We start from the raw sequence: 21,046 nt of genomic DNA on the forward strand, positions 1-21,046 counted from the left end.
CATGTGAAGGAATGGTAGGCACAATAATGCCCACCACCCCCTAAGATGTCTGCATGCTAATCCCTGGGACCTGTAAGTATGTTAGGTCATGTGGCAAGGGGGAGTTTAGGTTGCTCATGAGCTGACTTTAACATAGAAGATTATTTTGGTTTACTGGGGGGCCCCCACTGTAATCAGAGGTCCTTACACGTGGAAGAGGACGGTGGGAGGGGGTGAAAGTCAGAGAAGGGGATGTGGTGATGGAAACAGAGGTCAGAGTGATACAGTTGCTGGCTTTGAAGGTGGAGGAACGCTGCCTCCTCCAGAAGCTGGAAAAGGTGAGGAAATGGATTCTCCCCTAGAACCTCTAGAAGGAACTCAGCCCTGTCAACACCTTGATTTTATCCCAGTGAGATCCATTTCTGACTTCTGACCTCCAGGGCTATACGGTGATGTATTTGTTGTCAGCTAAATTAGTGGTTATTTGTTAACAACAGCAAGAAGAATCTAATACAGGATTAGGGACCCAGAATGGCACTGATCTTGGGTTCCAGAGGCTGCTCATGACCATCCTGAGATGAGCCACACCCTGTGGTATGTGTCTTGAAACATATACTTCCTTATAAATTGCCAGCCATGGCTGCTGCAAGACTGATTATGATACAATTGTCTCACTTAGCAAATAACTTCCAGCACAGGAACCACACAGGCCATACATTTCTTAACTCATATATTTTGACAGTCCTTGGGTAACCATTGACTGAACTTCTTTATTCATTTATTTGCCTGTTTTATCCTGTGTCTGGTTTTCTGGTATCCAAGCACCCAGACTCTCTCTGGACATACGAAAGGTTTATTTGTATTGATTATTCTGTGGCAGCAGATGGAAGTCTTTACCCTCAGACTCAGTCTTGGTTCTGTCATAGTCCCAAGCCTTGGGAGCTTCTCATAAAGCATGTGTGGCCAGAGCTAGGATTCTCCGGGCAATGTCAGTAGAACGCCAAGGGAATGTTACTCCATTAACTTCCATGTCTGTTCCTGAGACTAAAGGCATTCCTATCAGATAGCAATGTTACTGTATTCTGCTATGGGACCACTGAGTAGCAGAAACTCAGCTCTGTCTGTTAATAATGGAGGCCGCAGCACTACAGGGAAGTGTTAGAAACACAGTGACATAAAATTCAATTTCGTATTTGATCCAATGAGAGGAATGAACTGAGAATTGCAAAAGAAATGCTTTTTCGTGCTGTGATTGGATGTTATTTCATTTCATGTCAGCGTGCCTATTAGAATAGCCTTATTATCTATTTGGGTGAATGAGTCTAATACAAATTGTGTGCTTTACTGGGGTTGACTGGTTATTGTTGAAAGTGAGCCATATTTCACATGGCTTGGAGAGTCTACAAACAGGTCTGACAGCTGCCTCCCTGTGCAAACAGCACCACGGAGGCCTTCTGTCTCTGACTTAGCTCCAGGATGAGATGCAGACCCAAGGGGGATAGAATCCATTGCTGTCTAGTTATGAGGGCATCTGTCACATCCAGTTAATGAAGAACAGGGTGGCGTTGACCCTGAGGACCAAGGATCAGTACCAGAAAGCAATGGCCAAACCCTAACTGTAAAGCAGGGTTGCTAGTGGAGAAGAGGAAGCTAAGGGTATCATGAAGAAAACATTCAATTCATCTGAGGGAGACATGGATAGAAATAACTTAACTAACTCTACCTGAAGGCATCTTCCTTTTGGGGGTTGCTTTCAAATTTTTTTAAATTTTATATTTATTTATTTATTTAGAGAGAAATAGAATGCAAGCAGGGGAGGGGCAGAGGGGGAGAGAGAGAGATTGAGAGAGAGAGAAAATGAATCCCAATCAGGCTCCATGACCAGCACAGAGCCTGACAGGGGGGCTCAGTCTAACAACCATGAGAACATGACCTGAGCCAAAATCAAGAGTCAGACGTTCAACCAACTGAGCCACCCAGGCACCCTTTGGGGTTGCTTTGTTGTTGTTGTTATTATTATTATTATTAAAATTTTTAATTTTTATTTAATTTATTTTTTAAATTTACATCGAAGTTAGTTAGCATATAGTGCAACAATGATTTCAGGAGTAGATTCCTTAATGCCCCTTAGCCCATCCCCCCTCCCACAACCCCTCCAACAACCCTCTGTTTGTTCTCCATATTTAAGAGTCTCTTATGTTTTTGTCCGCCTTCCTGTTTTTATATTATTTTTACTTCCCTCCCTTATGTTCATCTGTTTTGTCTCTTATAGTCCTCATATGAGTGAAGTTATAGGATATTTGTCTTTCTCTGCCTGACTGATTTCTCTTAGCATAGTATCCTCTAGTTCCATCCACTAGTAGCAAATGGCAAGACTTCATTCTTTTTGATTGCTGAGTAATACTCCACTGTGTGTGTGTGTGTGTGTGTGTATTGGGGTTGCTTTAAATGGGTTATTTTATGCTTTATCTGAAGAACTATTTGCCCTTTGGCATCTTAAAGGCTTGTCTTGTTCCTGACTGTATGTGCATATAGCTCAAGCACTCAGTTATAAAGTACAACTCAGTTCATGCTTCTGAGATGTGATTTAATATATATTTTTCAAATGTGCATTCTGCTGAAATGGACACTAAAGGTGATTTTTTCTGCACATGTATTTTGATGATATGAATATCAGGATGATTTTTATGGGGAAGTAAAAGATAAATAAATGTGGGAGAAGAAAAAATGGGATCCAAGGGAGACAGCTGGGTGAGGGGATGATATTATTCCTCGGGCTTTATGGACTGACCTTTTATCTCTAAGACTCACGTTTCTGTTTTTCTCCAGAGCAATATTTTTCTCCCTACCCACTGCCTCTGTGAGGTCAATGTCCACTTGGTTCATCGCTTACTTCTGGGCCTACTTGATCTCATCTGCTGCTGCTTCAACATTGGATCTAGAACCTTATCTCCATTCCTACCTGTTGCCCAAGGTCACCCACACAGTTAGCAGTAGAACCTTGAGTAGAGCTCAGCTTAGACACTGGTCTAGTCTCTTTTCCCTTCCTTCTTCTTGCAGTGGTCTTCCCTCCATCAATAATCCCCTTTTAAAATGAAATGGTTAGAACACGCTCTTTTTGTGTAGCTGTTGACCTTTTATTGAACACGCAGAGTAGGGGGGGTTATTGGGTCTCCTACTGAAATTGAGAGAAAGGAAAAGGAAGGTATGAGGCCACTTGCCACCTGCCATTCCATTGCAAAGGGATGAGATCCAGCTGAGGAAGGTTTGAATTTATTAGTATGTGCTCCAACGAACCTCCAAATTATCTCCCTCATGCACAATGTAACTACCAACTCCTGAAAAGGAAGAATGAGAAGTGGGTTAAGTGATTTAACCACAAAATCACCAAATAATGGATTTCACTTTCCCAGTGCCTCAGCACACTCACCACAAAAGGTTGCACCCTCACATCTGGATGCTTTGGGCATGGCCACTCACATCTGTCCCTCTCTTACCTTGATCCAGCGGTTGGCCGTTATTCAGGAGCTCCCAGAAGGTTCTGTTGTTATTGTTGGCTGTTAAGCCCTGAACAGAGGTGATGTAGGGGCCCCATGATCTCTCCTCCACTGTGAAACTGTGGGGACAGTAAATGGGTTATGGGAACTTAGAATTTTTAAAGGCAACCTTCCATGGGCATTTCTCAAACTTCAGTGTACCCAAGAATTACTTGAAGCTATTATCCAAAAAGGCAGATTTCCTGTCCCTGTCCTCAGATACTTTGATTCTGTAGGTCTGGGTGGGGACTAGAAATCTGCATGTTTCATAAACACTATAGATGATTCTGCTGCAGGGACTCCATAATCCATGCTAAATCATACAGGAATGATGCCCTGTTTCTGCCCTGCATCATTTCATAGGAGACACTGCAGTCAACAACTACTAGTCTTCTGACCCAAGATAGTAACAGTTGAAAATACTAAAGTGCAGAAGAAAATGTTCACCTTATGTCCTAGAGGCACCATAAGCTAGTGGGCTTTCTTTTAGGGAAGAGGAACAGGAAAGAATAATTTAATATTTCATGTTGTATTTATTATAAAGTGACATGACCAGTGTCTGTTTCACATTCCCTGGTCGCATCTCTGCCTTTCTGCGAGCCCTTGAAAGCAACCTTTATAGAATTTATTTACATTACATATTACATATATATGTGTATATATGTACACATATATGTGTACATGTGGTGTATATGTGTATATATATGTATACATATATGCATATATAATTTTCTCTTACATTTTGGCATCTTACATCTTGTTACTAAACCCAGTAAATACTTGTCAATTAGATTTAGGGAGTCAGAGGAACCATATCTTTCAGAGGCAAAATCAATATTGTAATTTTAATATTTGACCTCTGTGGGCCATAGAACCCTAATCTAGGGGTCCATGAATCTGAAAGTGGGGGAGCATGGAGAGGCTTCAGGGCATTTGTGAAACCTCTGATTTAAAGGACACGTTTTGTGTGTGTGTTCACGTGTCTGGTATGAGCATCCATTGCAATCATCTGCTTTTCTTTTGCTTTTTAAGCTTATTTATTTATTTTGAGAGAGAGAGAGAGAGAGAGAGAGAGAGAGCAAGCATGTGCACCTGCGTGGGGGAGGGGCAGAGAGAGAGGTTGAGAGAATCCCAAGAAGGCTCTGTGCTCTCAGCGCAGAGCCAGTTACAGGGCTCAACCTCCCAAACCATGAGCCAAAATCAAGAGTTGAACCCTTAACTGACTGAGCCACCAGGTGCCCCTCATCTGATTTTCAAAGAGGTCAGTGATTCAAAAATAATGAACCATGTTCTAAAACAAAGTGACTAACAAAGTTCTACTTATTGAAAGAATTTTTCTGACAGAAGAGAGATCCCTGGGACTTACCCATTAGGTGAACATTAATTTAATACCTACTGGGTGATAGAAGATGAAAAGTCTTACCTTTTTTAAATTCTTGCCATGAGATGTAGATGGACAGCAGTTACCAGTGAAGAAGAGTTTCAAACATACTTTGTATTCAGGTGCTTATGTATTCTTACTGTGCCTTAAAATCACCAAATACCATCACCTTAGGTTACATACAGACATACCCAAATAGAGTTGCATTTTCTTTCTGAGCTGCTTCCATCACATCTAGGAAGACAGAGCCATTTGCTACGGAGACCGTGGTGGAATGTGTTTCCTTGATTATTACCACAGAATAATTCACTTGGATTTGTGAGGGTGAGAGAGGAGGTGTCACTGTTATAGGCTCCACAGTGGAGATGTTGAAGTCACCTGGCAGAGACAGAAAAGGAAAGAAGAATTACTATTCAGAATAATAAAAATGATGTTAGCGTTTACATGCCCATCCGGCCTGAGTCCCAGTCTCCTTTTATGCAGAGTAGGATTTGCTACAAGGAGCCAGAATCAGCAGTCAAGAGGCAGATCTCTCGGTGACTAAACAAGATAGTCACCAGCTTGTAAATACATGTGTTCAGCTCCATTCCCAGCAATTTGAGCAATTCACTTGCTTCTGTTTCTCACAGAGGCTCCTGATTTTGTTTTTGCTTTGGTACAGAATACAATAATGCTTCCTTTTTGGGGGGTGCCTTTTTATTTCTTAACATTTATTGAAAACATATTAAGTGCCAGGCACTGTACTAACCATCATACATGGATTATCTTATTCAGTCCTTAGACAAAAAACCACATTAGATACTATTATCATTTGTATTTTTTTATATTAGTACACTGAAGTTAGAGATTAAACATTTTGTCTGAGGTCCCTAAACCTATAAGTGGCTGAACCAAGAATGAACAGAGATAAAAGAAAAGATACAGAGGTAACAGAGACAAAAGCAAAGTCTTCTTTCATACCTTGTTGAAAAATCAGTCGTTTGAATAAATGACTGTAATTTCCTTATAAGATTGCCATCTTCCTCCCATAGAATGTAGGACTTCCCTGAAGTATCACTCCTTGTACATAATGGAGAGTCAGACTCACCATAATTGGTTTAGAATGGGAATAACGCTCAGAACATCTCTCTATCCACCCATCAGAAAACATCCCTTTGGAGGCAGACATCACTTAATCAAGTCTGCCTTGTTTATCAATGTTTGAACCAAGAACAATACCTGGTACCACATTAAGAACAAGTCCTCTGGTGGTTATAATCACTGGTGACATATAGAGGACTGAGTTCTATGTGGGTACTGTTAGGCTTTAAAGATTTATCTGGTCACACTTGGTCCCTAAGAACACCTTAGACTCACATCTTAGGGTATCATGCTCTTTAGTGCTCTACCTGGGCCATAGACACAAGGAGAGTCTTTGTTAACATTCAAGTAGGTCTTTCCCATCAGGGCGGGTAAGATTTGAGCTGCAGCAGTTGGAATACGGAACGCTCCTTTATGAATTTCCATGATCACTGTGTCCAGAGTTCGTTGGCAATCCCATTTACTTTCATTGTAATAGTCTGATGAGACAAAGAGAGCCTAATGCATGAGAGAAGATGAGGGGGAATAAGAATGAGTGAGAGAAACATCAAATAAGGGGAAATCTTACATCTAAACAATGTGGTAAATATTTATTGGACATTGACCATATAGGAAGCACCTTGGATAACTAGGATGCCTTTACTGCCACCAAAACATTTATTTATTTATTTTTTGAGAGAGAGAGAGAAAGAGAGAGAGAGAGAGAGAGAGAGAGAGAGAGAGAGAGAGAGAGATGGGGGAAAATCTTAAGCAAGATCCATACACAGTGTGGACCCTGACGTGGGGCTCCATACCATGACCATGATCATGACCTGAGCCGAAATCAAGAGTTGGATGCTTAACTGTCTGAGCTACCTAGGTGCCCCATTCACCAAGAAGTTTATAAAGAGTTTGGGGATGGGTGGGAGGTGGGCAATTGATTAATAATACAACTGATAAGAGCATCCATGAGAACAGACTTTCTCTACCCTATTTACTCTTGTAGCCCCAGCACTGGAACAATACCAGCCACATAGGAGGCAATTGATAAACGTTGTTAACAGACAGATAATCATAAAGGAGCCCCTAAGATGAATGCCTTAGGAGAAGCATCTAACGCCATGGCCTTTCAGAAGAGGAAGAGCACATAAACATTTAGTGACACTTTGTAAAGGCTTGGTGCAGAAGGTGGTCCTTGAGGTGGGTCTTGACAGTATGACAACATTTCATTAGGTGCCATAAACAGGGGAGCACTATTCCCAGAGGGTCAGCATTATCAAGGATGCTAAAGTAGGTGCAGCCAGCGTTTGGCCTGCCTGTGATGAGACTCTCTACATTTTGGCAAAATCCCCAGATGATTCCTCTTGGCCTGGAAGGGCACTGGGGAGACTCAGGGTGATAGTGGAAGAACAGGCTGGAGAAGGAGGTTGGGCCATATTGGTAGAGTTTCTGGGTGAGGTGTCTGATATTCTTTGCTTGGCAGTGGGGAGTCTGATAGGTCCTTGAATAGAAACTATCCAAGTGGCAGATGTGAACTGGGTTGAAGGGACAGAATGATGGGGTAGGAAAAGTTAGGAGGGTATCCAAGGAGTAAGATAAGGGCTTACTTGGGCTGGACCTACAGATGTGGCTCTGTAGTTTCTCAGGGAAACTTTAAATTAACCAAGAAGTCAAGAAGCCATTGTGGAATATTTTTAAAAGGGATCATATTTCATTTCCTCTTAAAAAGTTATAGGCAAGTAGCTCTCAATTCTGCTGTGAGTGAACATCACCTGGAGGGTTTGAAAACAAGACCAAGGCTCATGCTCCACCTCTAAGTTTCTATATTAACTGGCCGGTGTGGAGCCTACACATTAATGTTTCTCAAACCTTCTTCAGGAGATTCAAATTTGCAGCCAGGATGGGAAACCACTGTTTTATTAGGTCCAAACTCAGCAAGGCAAGCAACAGCATCAACAGCAACAATAGTAAAATCAACCTGTGTGATTGGATCCCTGTTATGTCCCTAGCTTCATCTTGTAATTTTTTCCTGAGGACCTTGCACTGGTCATGTTGAAAACCTTGATCTTCCTAAAATATGTTATGTTCTTTCATGCCTGAGGTCTGTGCCCTTGCTGTCCTCTGTCCCTTGGAAAGCCCTCTCCTCCTGGAGTGGCCTGGAAGACTCCGATTCAGACTAAAGACTCGGTGAATTTTTTTTCTGTAAATCTTTTTTTTCTCTCTTCTTGTATCTACCCCTTAGAGTTGAGGAAATCAGTAAGTGATGCAGGAATAAAGCCCCAGACTTCAAGGAACATATACGGGACAGTGTAGGTGCTGAGTGTGAATTTTGAAACCAACAGTTTCCATCCCCATCTGAATCACTTTTTGGCTTTGTAATGTTAGGCAAGTTAGTGATACTCCATGACTCATGGTCATATTCTAGGAAATGGAGGTGATAATTCTTTCCTCCGTGGATTGTTGTGTTCATTAATGACTGTGTCAACAAATACTAGCTGCCATTACTACCACTGCCTTTTATTACTTGGAAAACAATGGTCTAATTTGGGAGGTAAGATGCAAATGCAAAACAATGGTTTATGGTAAAGTGTGAAATTACATTTGCCAGAACAACATGACAGGTTGTAGTAGACTCTAGAATTTCTTAAAAAAAAATTGTTGTAGGAAAAGCTTCATAGAAACATTGGAGTGTGAAAGGTAAGGATTGAAGGTGAGGAGAATACATTTCCATCAGGGGAGAGGAATCACTTAAAATCAGTTAGTATAGGAAAGAGAATGGGTAATATCTTAGGCTGATAAGAAAGCTATTCTTTCTTTCATGACTCCCTTCTCTGTCTCCTGTTTTATCCTCTGACTTACCTGCATAGCTTCTCCTGTACTATATATGTTTCCAAGGAGACCATTTTCTTTTTTCTGAGAAAGAATCTTCTCTATCAGTGACTTTATATGATTATTGATATTATTTAAGTTCTCCATATCTGTTTTTTTCTTCCCATTTGTTATATTCTTCACACAGGTCAGAGCCAGGACAGCCATTGCACCAGTATCTGCCAGGAAACAACATATTGGTGATAGGGTGACCAACCATCCCAGTTTGCCTTGGACTGAGGGATCTCCTGATATGTAGGATTTTCATTGCTAAAAGAGGGACAGATCTGGGGAAACTGGGAAGATGGGTCACACTAGTTGATGATAGGAGAGAAGGATTTCGGAATATGGCAATCACCTCTCCAGTACTAACCACTCAAATATTTCAAGATCCCTTGTACCTTATACTCAATAGCTCACCTGTTGGTCAGAGAAACACATATGGATTTGCAGATGCATCCACATGAACAGTCTTCCACTTCTACATCTTGGCTGTTCTCATTTTTTTTTTTTATCTCTCAGCCATATTGGCAAAGGAATAGAGAGAATTCAGGATGATACACCAAGTAAAATATGTCTGCAATTTTCCAGTGTTTCCATTGGGTTGATTAAGAAATAGCACTTAAGAGAATTGTTTTCCAATAAACCTTCTTAAGGGGGAGGATGAGACAAGAGATTGGAAGAAGGGAGGATAAGGTCTTTTTCTGTCTTATTACTTAGTTCTCCTTGCATTCTTTAGATGTGGTACCTTCTCTCTCCCATAGAAATGGTATGAGAAATCTCATATTCTCCTTATTATCCAGAGATACTGAGTTGTGATTTTCTTCGGGCCCATTGGAGAAAGATAAATGTGTGTATCTGGATCCATAGGGGCTGGGCAACAATACTAGCTGTCTATAGGGGGCTTTGTTTTGGATGTGTAAGCTGACCCAGGAGATTTCTGGTCCTTATCCTTTGGGGATACAGACTTTATTGATCAAAGTTTTGGGCCTTGTTACTAGAGAGGTCATGTTGTCCAAGTAAGCCCACACATCCAAATGGTCCCAATAAATGAGAGAAAGAGGCAAAGTTAAGATAACTGACTTCCACTGTTTCTTTTCTCTAACACTTATACTTCCTAAAATGTCTTATATGAGGATTCTTTCAATCTATCCTTGTTATACAGATGGGAAAATTCAAGTCAAGAGTTAACATCCATTGGTCATATAACTCAAAGAAGAGGTAGGGTAAGAACCAGATCTTTCTACTGGATTGCTACACATCTAGAAAGATGCTTAAATGCTCCCCAATATCCATTCTTCTCAAAAAGAAGGGGAAAGTCTTTCTCAAAGGGAGAAAGAAGTCTTTCTCAAAGGGAAAGACTTACCGGTGTCCGATATGCCAAAGGAATTGGGTTTAATGACTCACCTACTGAGAACTGTCCCTTAAAATAGAAATTTTTATTTTCAGGTTCGAAGATTTTAGCAACTTGGGTGATTGAAAATTTCCCCCTGAACAGACATAAGGCCAAAACATCCAGGCTGAGCTGATAGTAGTTAGTCAGTGGATTGCCATTGTGTTTCCCTGTCAGAGAGGAAAGAAATACCTTACTCATGGAAATAATACTGGAGTAATAAGTTTTACAGCCATTCCTACTTGCTTTATTAGAATTTCTTTACATTTAAGGAGAGGTGAGTAATAGAAGGGGGAAATCACTGGTAAAATCAGCAAACGTGAGAAATGTAAAGGCTGCTAAGAGCTACCAAATTCAACTCAACTCTTTTCATTTCAAAACTGAGGAGATTCAGTGATAACATGATAAAAGTACTATCCTGACATTGAGGTGTTTACAGAGCTAGGACTGGAACACAAATTTCCCACCACTAAGCCTCTTGCACTTTCAATGGTATGTGTTCAAACTACAAGTAGAAATAGAGACCATCTCAAAAGAAGATGGGATCAAAGAGGCCTAATGAAAAATAGGATAAATATCGGGTGGGTGTTGAAATAAAAACAACGCACCTCACTAACAGCTGTCATGGTCAGTCTACTTTTCCAGGTGATAAAGTACTTGTGGCCATCCTTTAGCTCTTATACTAGTATTGTATGCTTTGGTGCTTATGACAGTCATTAGTGTCTTGTGTTGCTCAGCTATTTCTGGTGTGTTTCATTATTTGTCTAAAGACAAGCTTCTCGAGAACAAGAGAACAGTGTCCTATAATTTGTGTGTGTGTGTAGGCGTGTGTTCATCATCATATGTAAGGTTGATGTAGAGTCAATGCTCAGTTGAATCTATTTGAAAAGAAAATTCAAGATGCCTGTCGGAAGAGAGAAGAAGGGAAAGTGATCTGCAAAAATATGTGAATGAATAGAATGAAGAGAAGGAAAGACTGAAGGGAAACTTCCTTCAGTTCTGAACCAGTGGAAGAGAAGACAAGGTTGTCCATGGCCTCTGAACATTTGATTCTCACCCATATTTTTAATTTCTGCTTTGAATTTATTTCTAAGGTTTTTGACCAGGTTAGGATAAGGTATAGATGTTTCATCAGGCGTTTTGCATGCTCCCAAAGCCAGTATAGCCAAGGCAAGCTGTCCCGAGGTTAAAGTTGAAGCTGAAAAGAGAAATATTCAAGTTGAACAAGGTACATGCTTGTGATTTTTTCTGGCCTCCTGTCTTTCTTGTAATTTATATTGCCTGTCAGTTCTTTCATTTTCCCTACACTATACCAATATTTGACTGTTCTCTTCTTTATTCCCAAAGCAGAGCCTTTTCCAGCAGTACTGTTTAAATGCAAGCTAGATTCTCGTCTTTCCCATGAAATCATGGGAGGTTTTGGGAATCATACAATCCTTGTAAAATTTAAAAGAAAAAAATAGATAATGAAACCTTGGGGTTTTCTCTCTTTGTGGGTGCCATCTTTCCAGGATAGTAATAATTGACTTGGATGTTCTGCTTCATAGAGTATGAAAATTCTCAGGCTTCTCATAATTCTTATAATAATATTGTGAGATGTGTAGGGGGAGATAGGAGTATATAATATTAGCAGATAGGAGTATATAATATTAGCAGATAAGAGTATATAATTTCTTTTGCTTTTCCTTGTGGCCTTTCGAAAGAAAATATTTTTCAGGACCCAAGTAAGTAAGGTCTAGCTATAGAGAAAGTGGCAGAGGGTTGATGTTTTGAGGTACTTTTATGTCCCCTCAAGTTTTCTACAGCTGGAATAGATGTAGCAAGTATACTTTGGACACACAATATTTTCCAAATATCTCTTGCTAGAGATAACCTATATGGGTAAGTTAGTGTTCTAAATCTTCTGGAGACTATAGGCACTCACCTTTACAATACACAGTGAGTTTGACTTGTTGGATCAGCTGTTGTTCTTGGCATTGGTTCAGGATCCCACCAAGTCTGAGGGACAACAGGACATTGGCAGCTTGGATTCCTTTGGTATATTTTGAATTGATCATTGTGTTTATCAGAGGGTTTAGATCAGTATAGTTGTTTTTGCTTACCTCTGTGGCAGGGGAGGGAAGAAATAGGAAATACACATTAAGAAAACATGAAGGAACAAGAGCCCTAGGATCAGGGTTGGCATTAAAATATTTAGCAACAGATATGGCACAGAGGGAACTGTCCAGTGGTCACTAGCTATGTGACTGGAACAGGTACAAAGGTGAGTCTGGAGCCTCTGCTACATCAGGTGATACTCCTTTACCAACCATCATGGAAGTGTTTCAAGGTTTTAATACTGTTTCAGCCTTACTGTTGTGTGCTGGCAGAATATCAGTCCTTCCTGGGAGATCTAGGATCATTCCCTGATTTTGAAGATGAGGTCTAGCCGACATGTCCTTAAAGAAACCTTGGTAATTGAAGGCTTAATGGAGACTAGAATATGCATCTTCTGACTCCCAGTCTGTAGTCCTTTCTATTTGCTTGATTCAGTTCTTTCCCTTTTCCATCTTTCCAATGGACTTATGTAACTTTCCTGACCTTCAGTTTCCTTGTTTTATAATTGTGGATATTAACATCTGTTTTATAGATATTGGACAACAAATCATGTAAAAACTGCAAAATACCATACATACTATAACTTTTAGCTCAACTGGAGTTGCAATCATTATGTTTAGAGAATCAAGGAAACGTGAGTTCTCTATGCCTAATGTGAGGCTCAGAATCATGACCTGGAGATCAAGAGTCCCATGCTTTTCTGACTGAGCCAGCCAGGCACCCCTTCACCATTTTTCTCTTTAAAAGAGAGTTGTGGAGATCTGAATCACTGGTTACAGAAAGGTCATGGTTTGTTACAAGAACAATTGGACAATTGTTGAATCATTTTTGAGATATTGTGGAAGCATCTAGGTCAGCAGATTTTCTGGCACTGAAATGGACTTTTCAGTTCCTAGTCAACAACTCATCAGTTTCCTTGACCACTAAAGACAGAGTCAATCATTTTGTACAATGAATTGAACTTCAAAGCCTCCACAGAGACCCCCAATTCTTAGGATACAACAGAGGAAATGACAGGCTAGGAAGAAAACTTAGAAGTGGCAGATTTTGTGCTTTAGCTTGTGTGAACACAAGGCCCTGCTGTGGTGATGTTCTCTTCTTGTAGGCTACAGAACACCGGGAAGATGTACCCACAGACAGCACCACCTACTCATCTTTGGACTAGGTTTAAGCTCCATTCCAGGGAAAATACTTACAAAAAAGAAATCATGCCCCTGAGAGCTATACCAGACTTCGTGACATCACTTCCTTCAACACCTTCCCCCAGTTATCCTCAATTTATGGATAAAGCTAAAAAAAAAATGTCAGAAACATTGGATCATTCAGCTAATAAGTGGTCAGACTACACCTGGCCAGTTTTTCTTTCTCTTACTTAGTATTTTTTAATAGGATCACACAATCTCCAGATCCTATACCCAGAGGAGAGATGATGGGCTTGTACTCATCTCCTGGGAAGAAGAGTTGGAGGGGAGAAGATGTGTAGCTTGGAAAATCTGAACTCAATAGTGACAAGAGGGAAGTCTTCATTATTTGAAAGGGATTATTAACATTATTTTTTTTTTCTGTGTAGTTGCAAAGGGTTAACCCTAAACCCATAAGTTGAACTTCCAAAAAAAAATAAAAAAAGATTGTGCCTCAAATTCAAAAGATACTTTATATGATCTTGAAAAGTTTCTGGGATTGGGAATATTATATCATTGAAAATGAAGAAGAATACATAGTTACTTAGTAGGGTTGCTGTGGTGGAGAAAATCTGAATCTAGGAAGAATGGTTAGGCAAGTTAGCACTGAATCTACAACCTCTCTTAAAACAACATACATACATTGTGGAACTTTCCTCACCATGTCTTGCCACATTTTATATTACTCATAAAATCCAACCCCCTATAGAACTGGAATAGGTCACTCTACACAAGTGCCCTGCCACTAGTCTTTAGAAGACTATCACACTAGGAGTAATTTTAGCTCAAAGCATACTCACCACAGATCTCACATAGTTGTCTTGGAATAAGAGAAAACAATAGGAGCCCCAGTAGGGGCAGCTGGTGGGATTGTCTCATCTCTCCAACAGTGTTCTGGAATGGTGAGGGCTTGTCTGACTATTTATTGGGTGATGGGCAGAGGGTAATGAGAGCTCCTCCTTTAGCTTGCCTCAGCCTCTTTCATTAAGCAAACATTGAGCAATGTTGAACAATGTCAGGGGGTGTGGTCAAGTGTGTTTGTCCAAGAATTGTGATAAACCAGGAAGAAGTCTTGAAAGGTATGTTCAGGGAGGACGAGGAAATAATTTTTCTTCGTATCCTATCCTAAACTTTGGGATTCACATTCCTTGCTTGTCTTCAGCCCAAGGAAAATAAATTAAGTGAGGGGAGCCTGGGTGGCTATACTAGGAAAGATGCTACAAGTTACATGTAAGAAGTGCTGTCTATGAGTTCTTCCAAGAACTATCAGAGAATACGATCAGTTTGTCCTTAAAATGTTTGCTCTGGGTCAGCAAGATGGCAGAATAAGAGGCCCCCTACTCATATCCCCCCACAGCTGCAATTTTAATAGCCATCTGTGGACAAAAGTTTTTTTATGTGGGAGCTTTGGGTTCCAAGCAAGAGGTTGTGAAACCTCAGTGGAGCCACCGAGGAGAGCTTATTGAAAAGGCACAACAAAGAAGAAAGACTGTATCCACACAAGCTAAAGCACAGACTTTGCCAACTCTCATTTTTCTTTCTGGCCTTTTTCCCTGTTGCACCCTGAGAAGCCATGCTCACTGTCCATGGTCCTGGATACAGGCCAGAAAACAGCCTTGTCCCCTTGCGGACTTGTCTACAGCCCTGTTTGGCATTGGTCCTGCGAATAGTACCATCAGCCAAGGGACCCAGGAAGAGTCATGCCCATCTGAGCCTTCGGTGATAGGCCTGCTGACTTTGTTTAGGGCTATGGACCCTGAAGTAGCTGTGACCTGGCTCCAACATCAGTTATGATCTGGGAGCAGTCTTGCCCACCCAGGGACCTAGCAGGAGACCCATCTATCAGTGCCTAGGAGATAGGCTGTCTGACCTTGATCCAACTATGGATCCTGAAGTGACCCTGTGACCTGGCTCCATCTACTCTCAGCTGTGGTTCAGGGACAGTCCTGCCTGTGCAGGGATCTGTACTATGACCCAGCAGGAGCCAGGACCGTCATGCACCTGATAACAGGCTTGCTGTTTGCAGACCCGCTGGGGACCCAGCAGCAGCCAGATGATCCAGTTCCAACCCTGCATGACTATGATCCCAGAGGTAATCCCATCAGTTCAGGCGCCTGACAGGAGAAGGTCTTTACCTGTCAAAAACAGTTTATAAAGATGGAGAGGTGTTTGCTCCTTCAAACACACAGACACAAACGTAAGGCCATACAGACCACAAGAAGCAGATAAACATGACATCACTGAAGAAAACTAATAAATAGACCTAACAGACCTATGGAAGGAAAACTTAGCAAAGAAGCTCCTTGACATTGGTCTTGGCAAGGATTTTTTTGGATAGGACACCAAAAGCACAAACAACAAAATCAAAAATAAACAAGTGAGGCTACTTAAAACTGGAAAGCTTTTGCATAGCAAAGAAACAGTAAACCGAATGAAGAAGCAACCTATAAAATGGAAGAAAAATATTTATCAGGTGCCACATATCAAACAAGGTATTCATATCTAAAATATATAAGGAAATCCTACAACTCGATTGGAAAATAGGCAAAGGACATGAATAGACATTTTTCCGTGGAAGACACACCAATCACCAACAGGCCCATAGAAAGGTGGTTAGCACCACCAGGGAAATGCATATCAAAACCACAGTGAGATATCACCTCACACCTGTTAGAATGGTTGTTATGAAAAAGTGATAATGAGTGTTGGCACTGGTGTGGAGAAAAGGGAACCATTACGCGATGTTGGTGGGAATGTAAATTGGTGCAGTCATTATGGAACACGGTATGGAAGTGCCTCAAAAATTAAAAATGGAACTACCATATGACCCAGTCATCCCACTGTTGGGTATCTATCCGAAGGAGTGAAATCAGTATCTCAGATAGCTACACTCTCATGTTCTTTGCAACGTTATTCATGATAGCCAAGATATGGAATCAATCTAAGTGTTTTGTCAGCAGATGAATGGATGGAGAAAATGTGGTATGTATGTACAGTGCAAGATTGATAGTCTATCTAGCTAAATCTGACACATTTGCTGACCCATAGATTTGTGCGAAAATGTGTTAAGCTGCTAAGTTTTGTAGTGGTTCATTTTGCAGCAGTAGATAACATAAGTGATATTGAGAATTTTTTTCCAGTTATATATTATGAGCAATACTTTAGTAAGCTGATCACCCATTTTGTGGCTAGGTACCTCATAATTCATTTAGCTGATGTCAGAGATCTCTGTGGGCTAAAATTTAAAAAAAAAATTTTTTTTTTTCAACGTTTATTTATTTTTGGGACAGAGAGACAGAGCATGAACGGGGGAGGGGCAGAGAGAGAGGGAGACACAGAATCGGAAACAGGCTCCAGGCTCTGAGCCATCAGCCCAGAGCCTGACGCGGGGCTCGAACTCCCAGACCGCGAGATCGTGACCTGGCTGAAGTCGGACGCCCAACCGACTGCGCCACCCAGGCGCCCCCCAAATCTCAAGACTTTAAATGATACCTACATGCTAGTGTTTTTTTAAATTTATATCTCCATACAGGACATATCTTTAATTTTAGTCTGGAATTTGGCCTTGGTCATGTGATTTACTTGGGTCAATAGGAAGTTAGCAAATATGATGTAAGAGGAAGTTTGAAAATTGCTTTTGCATTGAATTCTGTGGTTTGAATCCTGAGACCCATCGCATGTATGAACCTGAGCTAGCCTTCTGGAAATGCCACACAGAGAACACAAGCATTCTAGTTGTCATCCTGATGTTGTGTGAGGAGATTTTAGATCGTTTAGCATTGGTTGAACCCCAGGTGAATAAAATAATGTGAATGACCCTGGTCAAGATTGATAGACTATCTAGCTAAATCTAGCCCAAATTGCCCACCCATAGATTTGTGAGAAAATGTGTTAAGCTGCTAGGTTTGGAGTGGTTAGTTTTGCAGCAGTAGATAACTGATATGTGATACTTAGAATTTTTTCCAGTTATATAGTATAAGCAATACTTTAGTAAGCTGATCACCTATTTCGTGCTTAGGTACCTCATGATTCATTTAGCTGATGTCAGAGACCTCTGTGGGCTAAAATATTCCTATTGTTATGCTGATTCTGTTGTCAATTACAGTCATTGCTCCAAGCTTGTCTTGGATGATTAAGTACTGTTACCTAATCTGGCTAATTTAGGGTGACATTTATACTGACAGATCATTGTAATGACCAAATCTCTCACTATTATTCCCAACCATTTCCTCTCACTCATTGTTTTCCTAATTTCATCATGGAGAAAGTATTCTCTGGACCTTCATGTAGGTCACTTTTGAGTCCAGGTTTCATATGATCAACCAAGAAAAATGTTGGAGCCACTTGCTGTTGTTCAAGTTAGCACATTTCATAGTCTCTGGTAACGGCATCTATATTGACAAGTTTGGCATCATCCAACATTATATTCTGTTTTCTTTGGTCTAATATACCAAGAATCCAATCCCACACATGTTTTTTTTAAGTTTATGCAAATGTACATTAGGAAGGTCTTGTAATTATTTTTGTGTTTAAGCTATCCTCTGTTGGGTCTAACTTTGCCCTTGTCTTCTTGGGTCACATTGGGATCTGATAATAGTGATGGTTCTTGAGGCAATGAATGATCACAGGCCCAGGCTTTAAAGAGAACAGGGATGTCCTTGCAAGAAAACTGCATCAAATTAGATTAATACAGGATCTTCAAGCAAAGGAAGATCAGTCAGGATAGGAAATGCTAATTCTACTAAAAAAAAAAACAAACCAGTTTTAAAGTGATTGGTCCAAGATTCTCAGATTCTTTGAAGTATATTCAAAACGCTCATCTTGATTCTCAGAATCCCACTCCTTGCTAGTCAATGACCACATCTTTACAACAGGGATTTTGGTGGGTGATATGCTAAACTTTCATTGTGGTTCTGCAAGCTGTACAATTACATTTTAGCTTTAGTTCTCCAATTCCCCTGGCCTGCGGGCATAAGGAATATTTACATCTAGTCAGGCTTGTATAGAAGCTGTCTGGTTTTCTGACCATTAGTTGAACAGAGAGGTGAAGATATTGGATTTATAATTTTATCCCTGTAAGCTGACCCATGATGATAGAAACAGCCATCTTACCACATACTCCCTTTAATCATAATTACTGCAACCACAGCCAACTGCAGAAGCTGACTGATCTCCAGAAATCTTGCCTTCAATGGGCCCATCACCCTAAGAAACAATAGATGACAGGGAAACCAATGTAATGCCACCATATGCCACTGATTATTAATGTGTCATTTTCTTTCTTTTTTTAAAAATTTTTAATGTTTATTTATTTTTGAGACAGAGAGAGACAGAGCATGAATGGGGGAGGGGCAGAGAGAGAGAGGGAGACACAGAACCGGAAGCAGGCTCCAGGCTCTGAGCCATCAGCCCAGAGCCTGACGCGGGGCTCGAACTCACGGTCGGTGAGATCGTGACCTGAGCTGAAGTCGGCTGCTCAACCGACTGAGCCACCCAGGCACCCCTTAATGTGTCATTTTCTACTAACAACGAGGCGGTACTGCAGTCCTGCCAAAATAAATGGGCATTCAATTCCAAAATTCTAACTTAAGGCTTTATTTTGTAAGACCACTCCTGCTTTGAATTGTGTCAGTCAGGGTCCAGTTAGGAAAGCAGAAAACACACCAAGTAGTTCAATAGACTGATTTAATATGGGGGTTAGTTTCTAAGGTTTGTGGGAGCCGAAAGAGGAGATAGGAGAAGATGGGGCAACTCAGAGTTTAGCAACTGCAGAGAGACACCATTCCAGCTGTGTAGGGGCCAATAGAGGCGATGGACCCATGGAAAGGAGGGCTGCCTGTCAGGAGGTAGACCCACTGGAGATATCTCAGGAGAAGAGATTCAGGGGGAGAGACACCCTACATCCTCCTCCTCTCCCAGCTTCCAGTCTCCTGTCAGTGCCTCAGCAATGTCTCCTCTGTTCTTCCAGCAACAGAGAGGTTGAATGTAAATTTACAATCAAACTCGTGAGGCACAACAGACTTCAACCAGGATCAAGTTTCCTAGCCATAAGAAAGGATTCAGGGCGTGCACAGTATCAACACAGAGATGTTATGACTCCCAGGCACAGCTTCTGATGTTCCCGTCATTCTGCACTTGAGAGTGCTGGGTCTCGTCACCTTTTACACCTACCTAGTTAGTTATACAGCCCCTCAGGTATATGTGAAAAGTCCTCCTCCTCTGGGACAGCAGCAACAAAACAGTGCCTAGTCTTTCTCTAGATTGTCATTTATTTTGCATCTGCTGTAAGTAAATTCATAACAATTCCGAGTTAATGTTAGGAGAATTGACCGAGGGGTCAAATCCCCAGGCATCCCTGAAAGCTAGATTACAGACCATGGAACCAGCTGTAAATCCCCACCATCCAGCCTTATTTCCATTACTCTTCCATAGGAGCCAGTTAACAGAGGGGTCTGGGGACGAAGTTTACAGGGATCAGTCCTCTGATTCAGAGCGGAAGAGAGAAAGGGTGGGGAATAGCTCTTACACTAGTCAAATGGCTGGCAGACTTTTCTAAACTTCTGTAGTTGTCTTCTACCTTCCACCGTTGTATCAAACTCCTCATGTGATGTTGCCAACCAGCTGTTTCCAAATGTAATGGACAGCTCCTGGTTTTCACCCTCACTTTTGAAGAACCAGCTTTGGTGAGATATAATTCACATTCTATACGATTTAGCTGGATAACGTGGTTTCAATGGGTTTTGGTTCAATGGATTTTTGTGTGTCCACAGATAAGAGCATTCACAGATACGTGCAGCCATTGCTGCAATTAGTTAGGGCACATTTTCATCACTCCAAAAAGATCTTTTGCCCATCTTTAAATTGGGTCATTTCTCTTTTATTTCTCCTCTATTATTTATTATTTATTTCTCTTCTATTGCTGAGTTATAAGAGTTCTTTATATATTCTAGAGCCAAGTCTCTCATTGGATACGTGATTGGCAAATATCTTCTCCCACTCTGTGGGTTGTCTTTTCTAGCAGAACTCTTAAGAGCACTCAGTGTAGTTAATTCTCCAATTTGAGACACACTTTCCCCTTTTGTGACAGTACCATCAACCTTCACCCCCTGATAGTTTTCCCAGCTTTTTTGACTCCTCCTTTGTCCTCACTACCAATATATATATATATTTTAACTTTAGATGTTTTTGTCTTCAGGACTTTGTATTAAACTATTATTGTTTCTCGTGCTACACAGTCTAGGTGTTCTCCAATCCAGTTTGAAGCCTACAAATACACCAACATTTCCCACATTTTTACTACTAGCATAGATTTCCTTCTGAGTCCCAATGTATAGCCAATGGCTTCCTCTATATTCCTACTTGGATGTCCCATAGGAATCTCAAAATTAGCATATGCCAAATTCAAAGCTCTTCCTTCTATTGCTAACTTGCTTCTTCATTGGTGATTCTTTGCTATTTAATAGCTGTGTGACCTTAGGGAAGTCACTCAACCTGAGTCCCAGTTTATTAGTAAAATGTACATACAAATAATTCTTAACTCCTAAGTTTCTGT

General features: G+C 40.9%; 1 protein-coding gene across 1 annotated transcript; it reads right to left on the reverse strand.

Annotated features, from left to right (window-relative positions):
• Positions 1-3,094: 3,094 nt before the first annotated feature.
• Positions 3,095-14,442, reverse strand: TCN1 (transcobalamin 1). The gene is made up of 9 exons (XM_043581226.1): positions 14,295-14,442; positions 12,141-12,320; positions 11,274-11,414; positions 10,231-10,386; positions 8,815-9,002; positions 6,285-6,474; positions 5,088-5,274; positions 3,477-3,595; positions 3,095-3,317 (listed from the first exon to the last, which is right to left on the reverse strand). Exons 1-9 carry the CDS (start codon positions 14,371-14,373, stop codon positions 3,256-3,258), a joined length of 1,302 nt encoding a protein of 433 aa, XP_043437161.1. The 5' UTR covers positions 14,374-14,442; the 3' UTR covers positions 3,095-3,255.
• Positions 14,443-21,046: the final 6,604 nt, after the last annotated feature.

Source organism: Prionailurus bengalensis, chromosome D1, assembly GCF_016509475.1.
Source record: "Prionailurus bengalensis isolate Pbe53 chromosome D1, Fcat_Pben_1.1_paternal_pri, whole genome shotgun sequence".
Taxonomy (NCBI): Eukaryota; Metazoa; Chordata; class Mammalia; order Carnivora; family Felidae; genus Prionailurus; species Prionailurus bengalensis.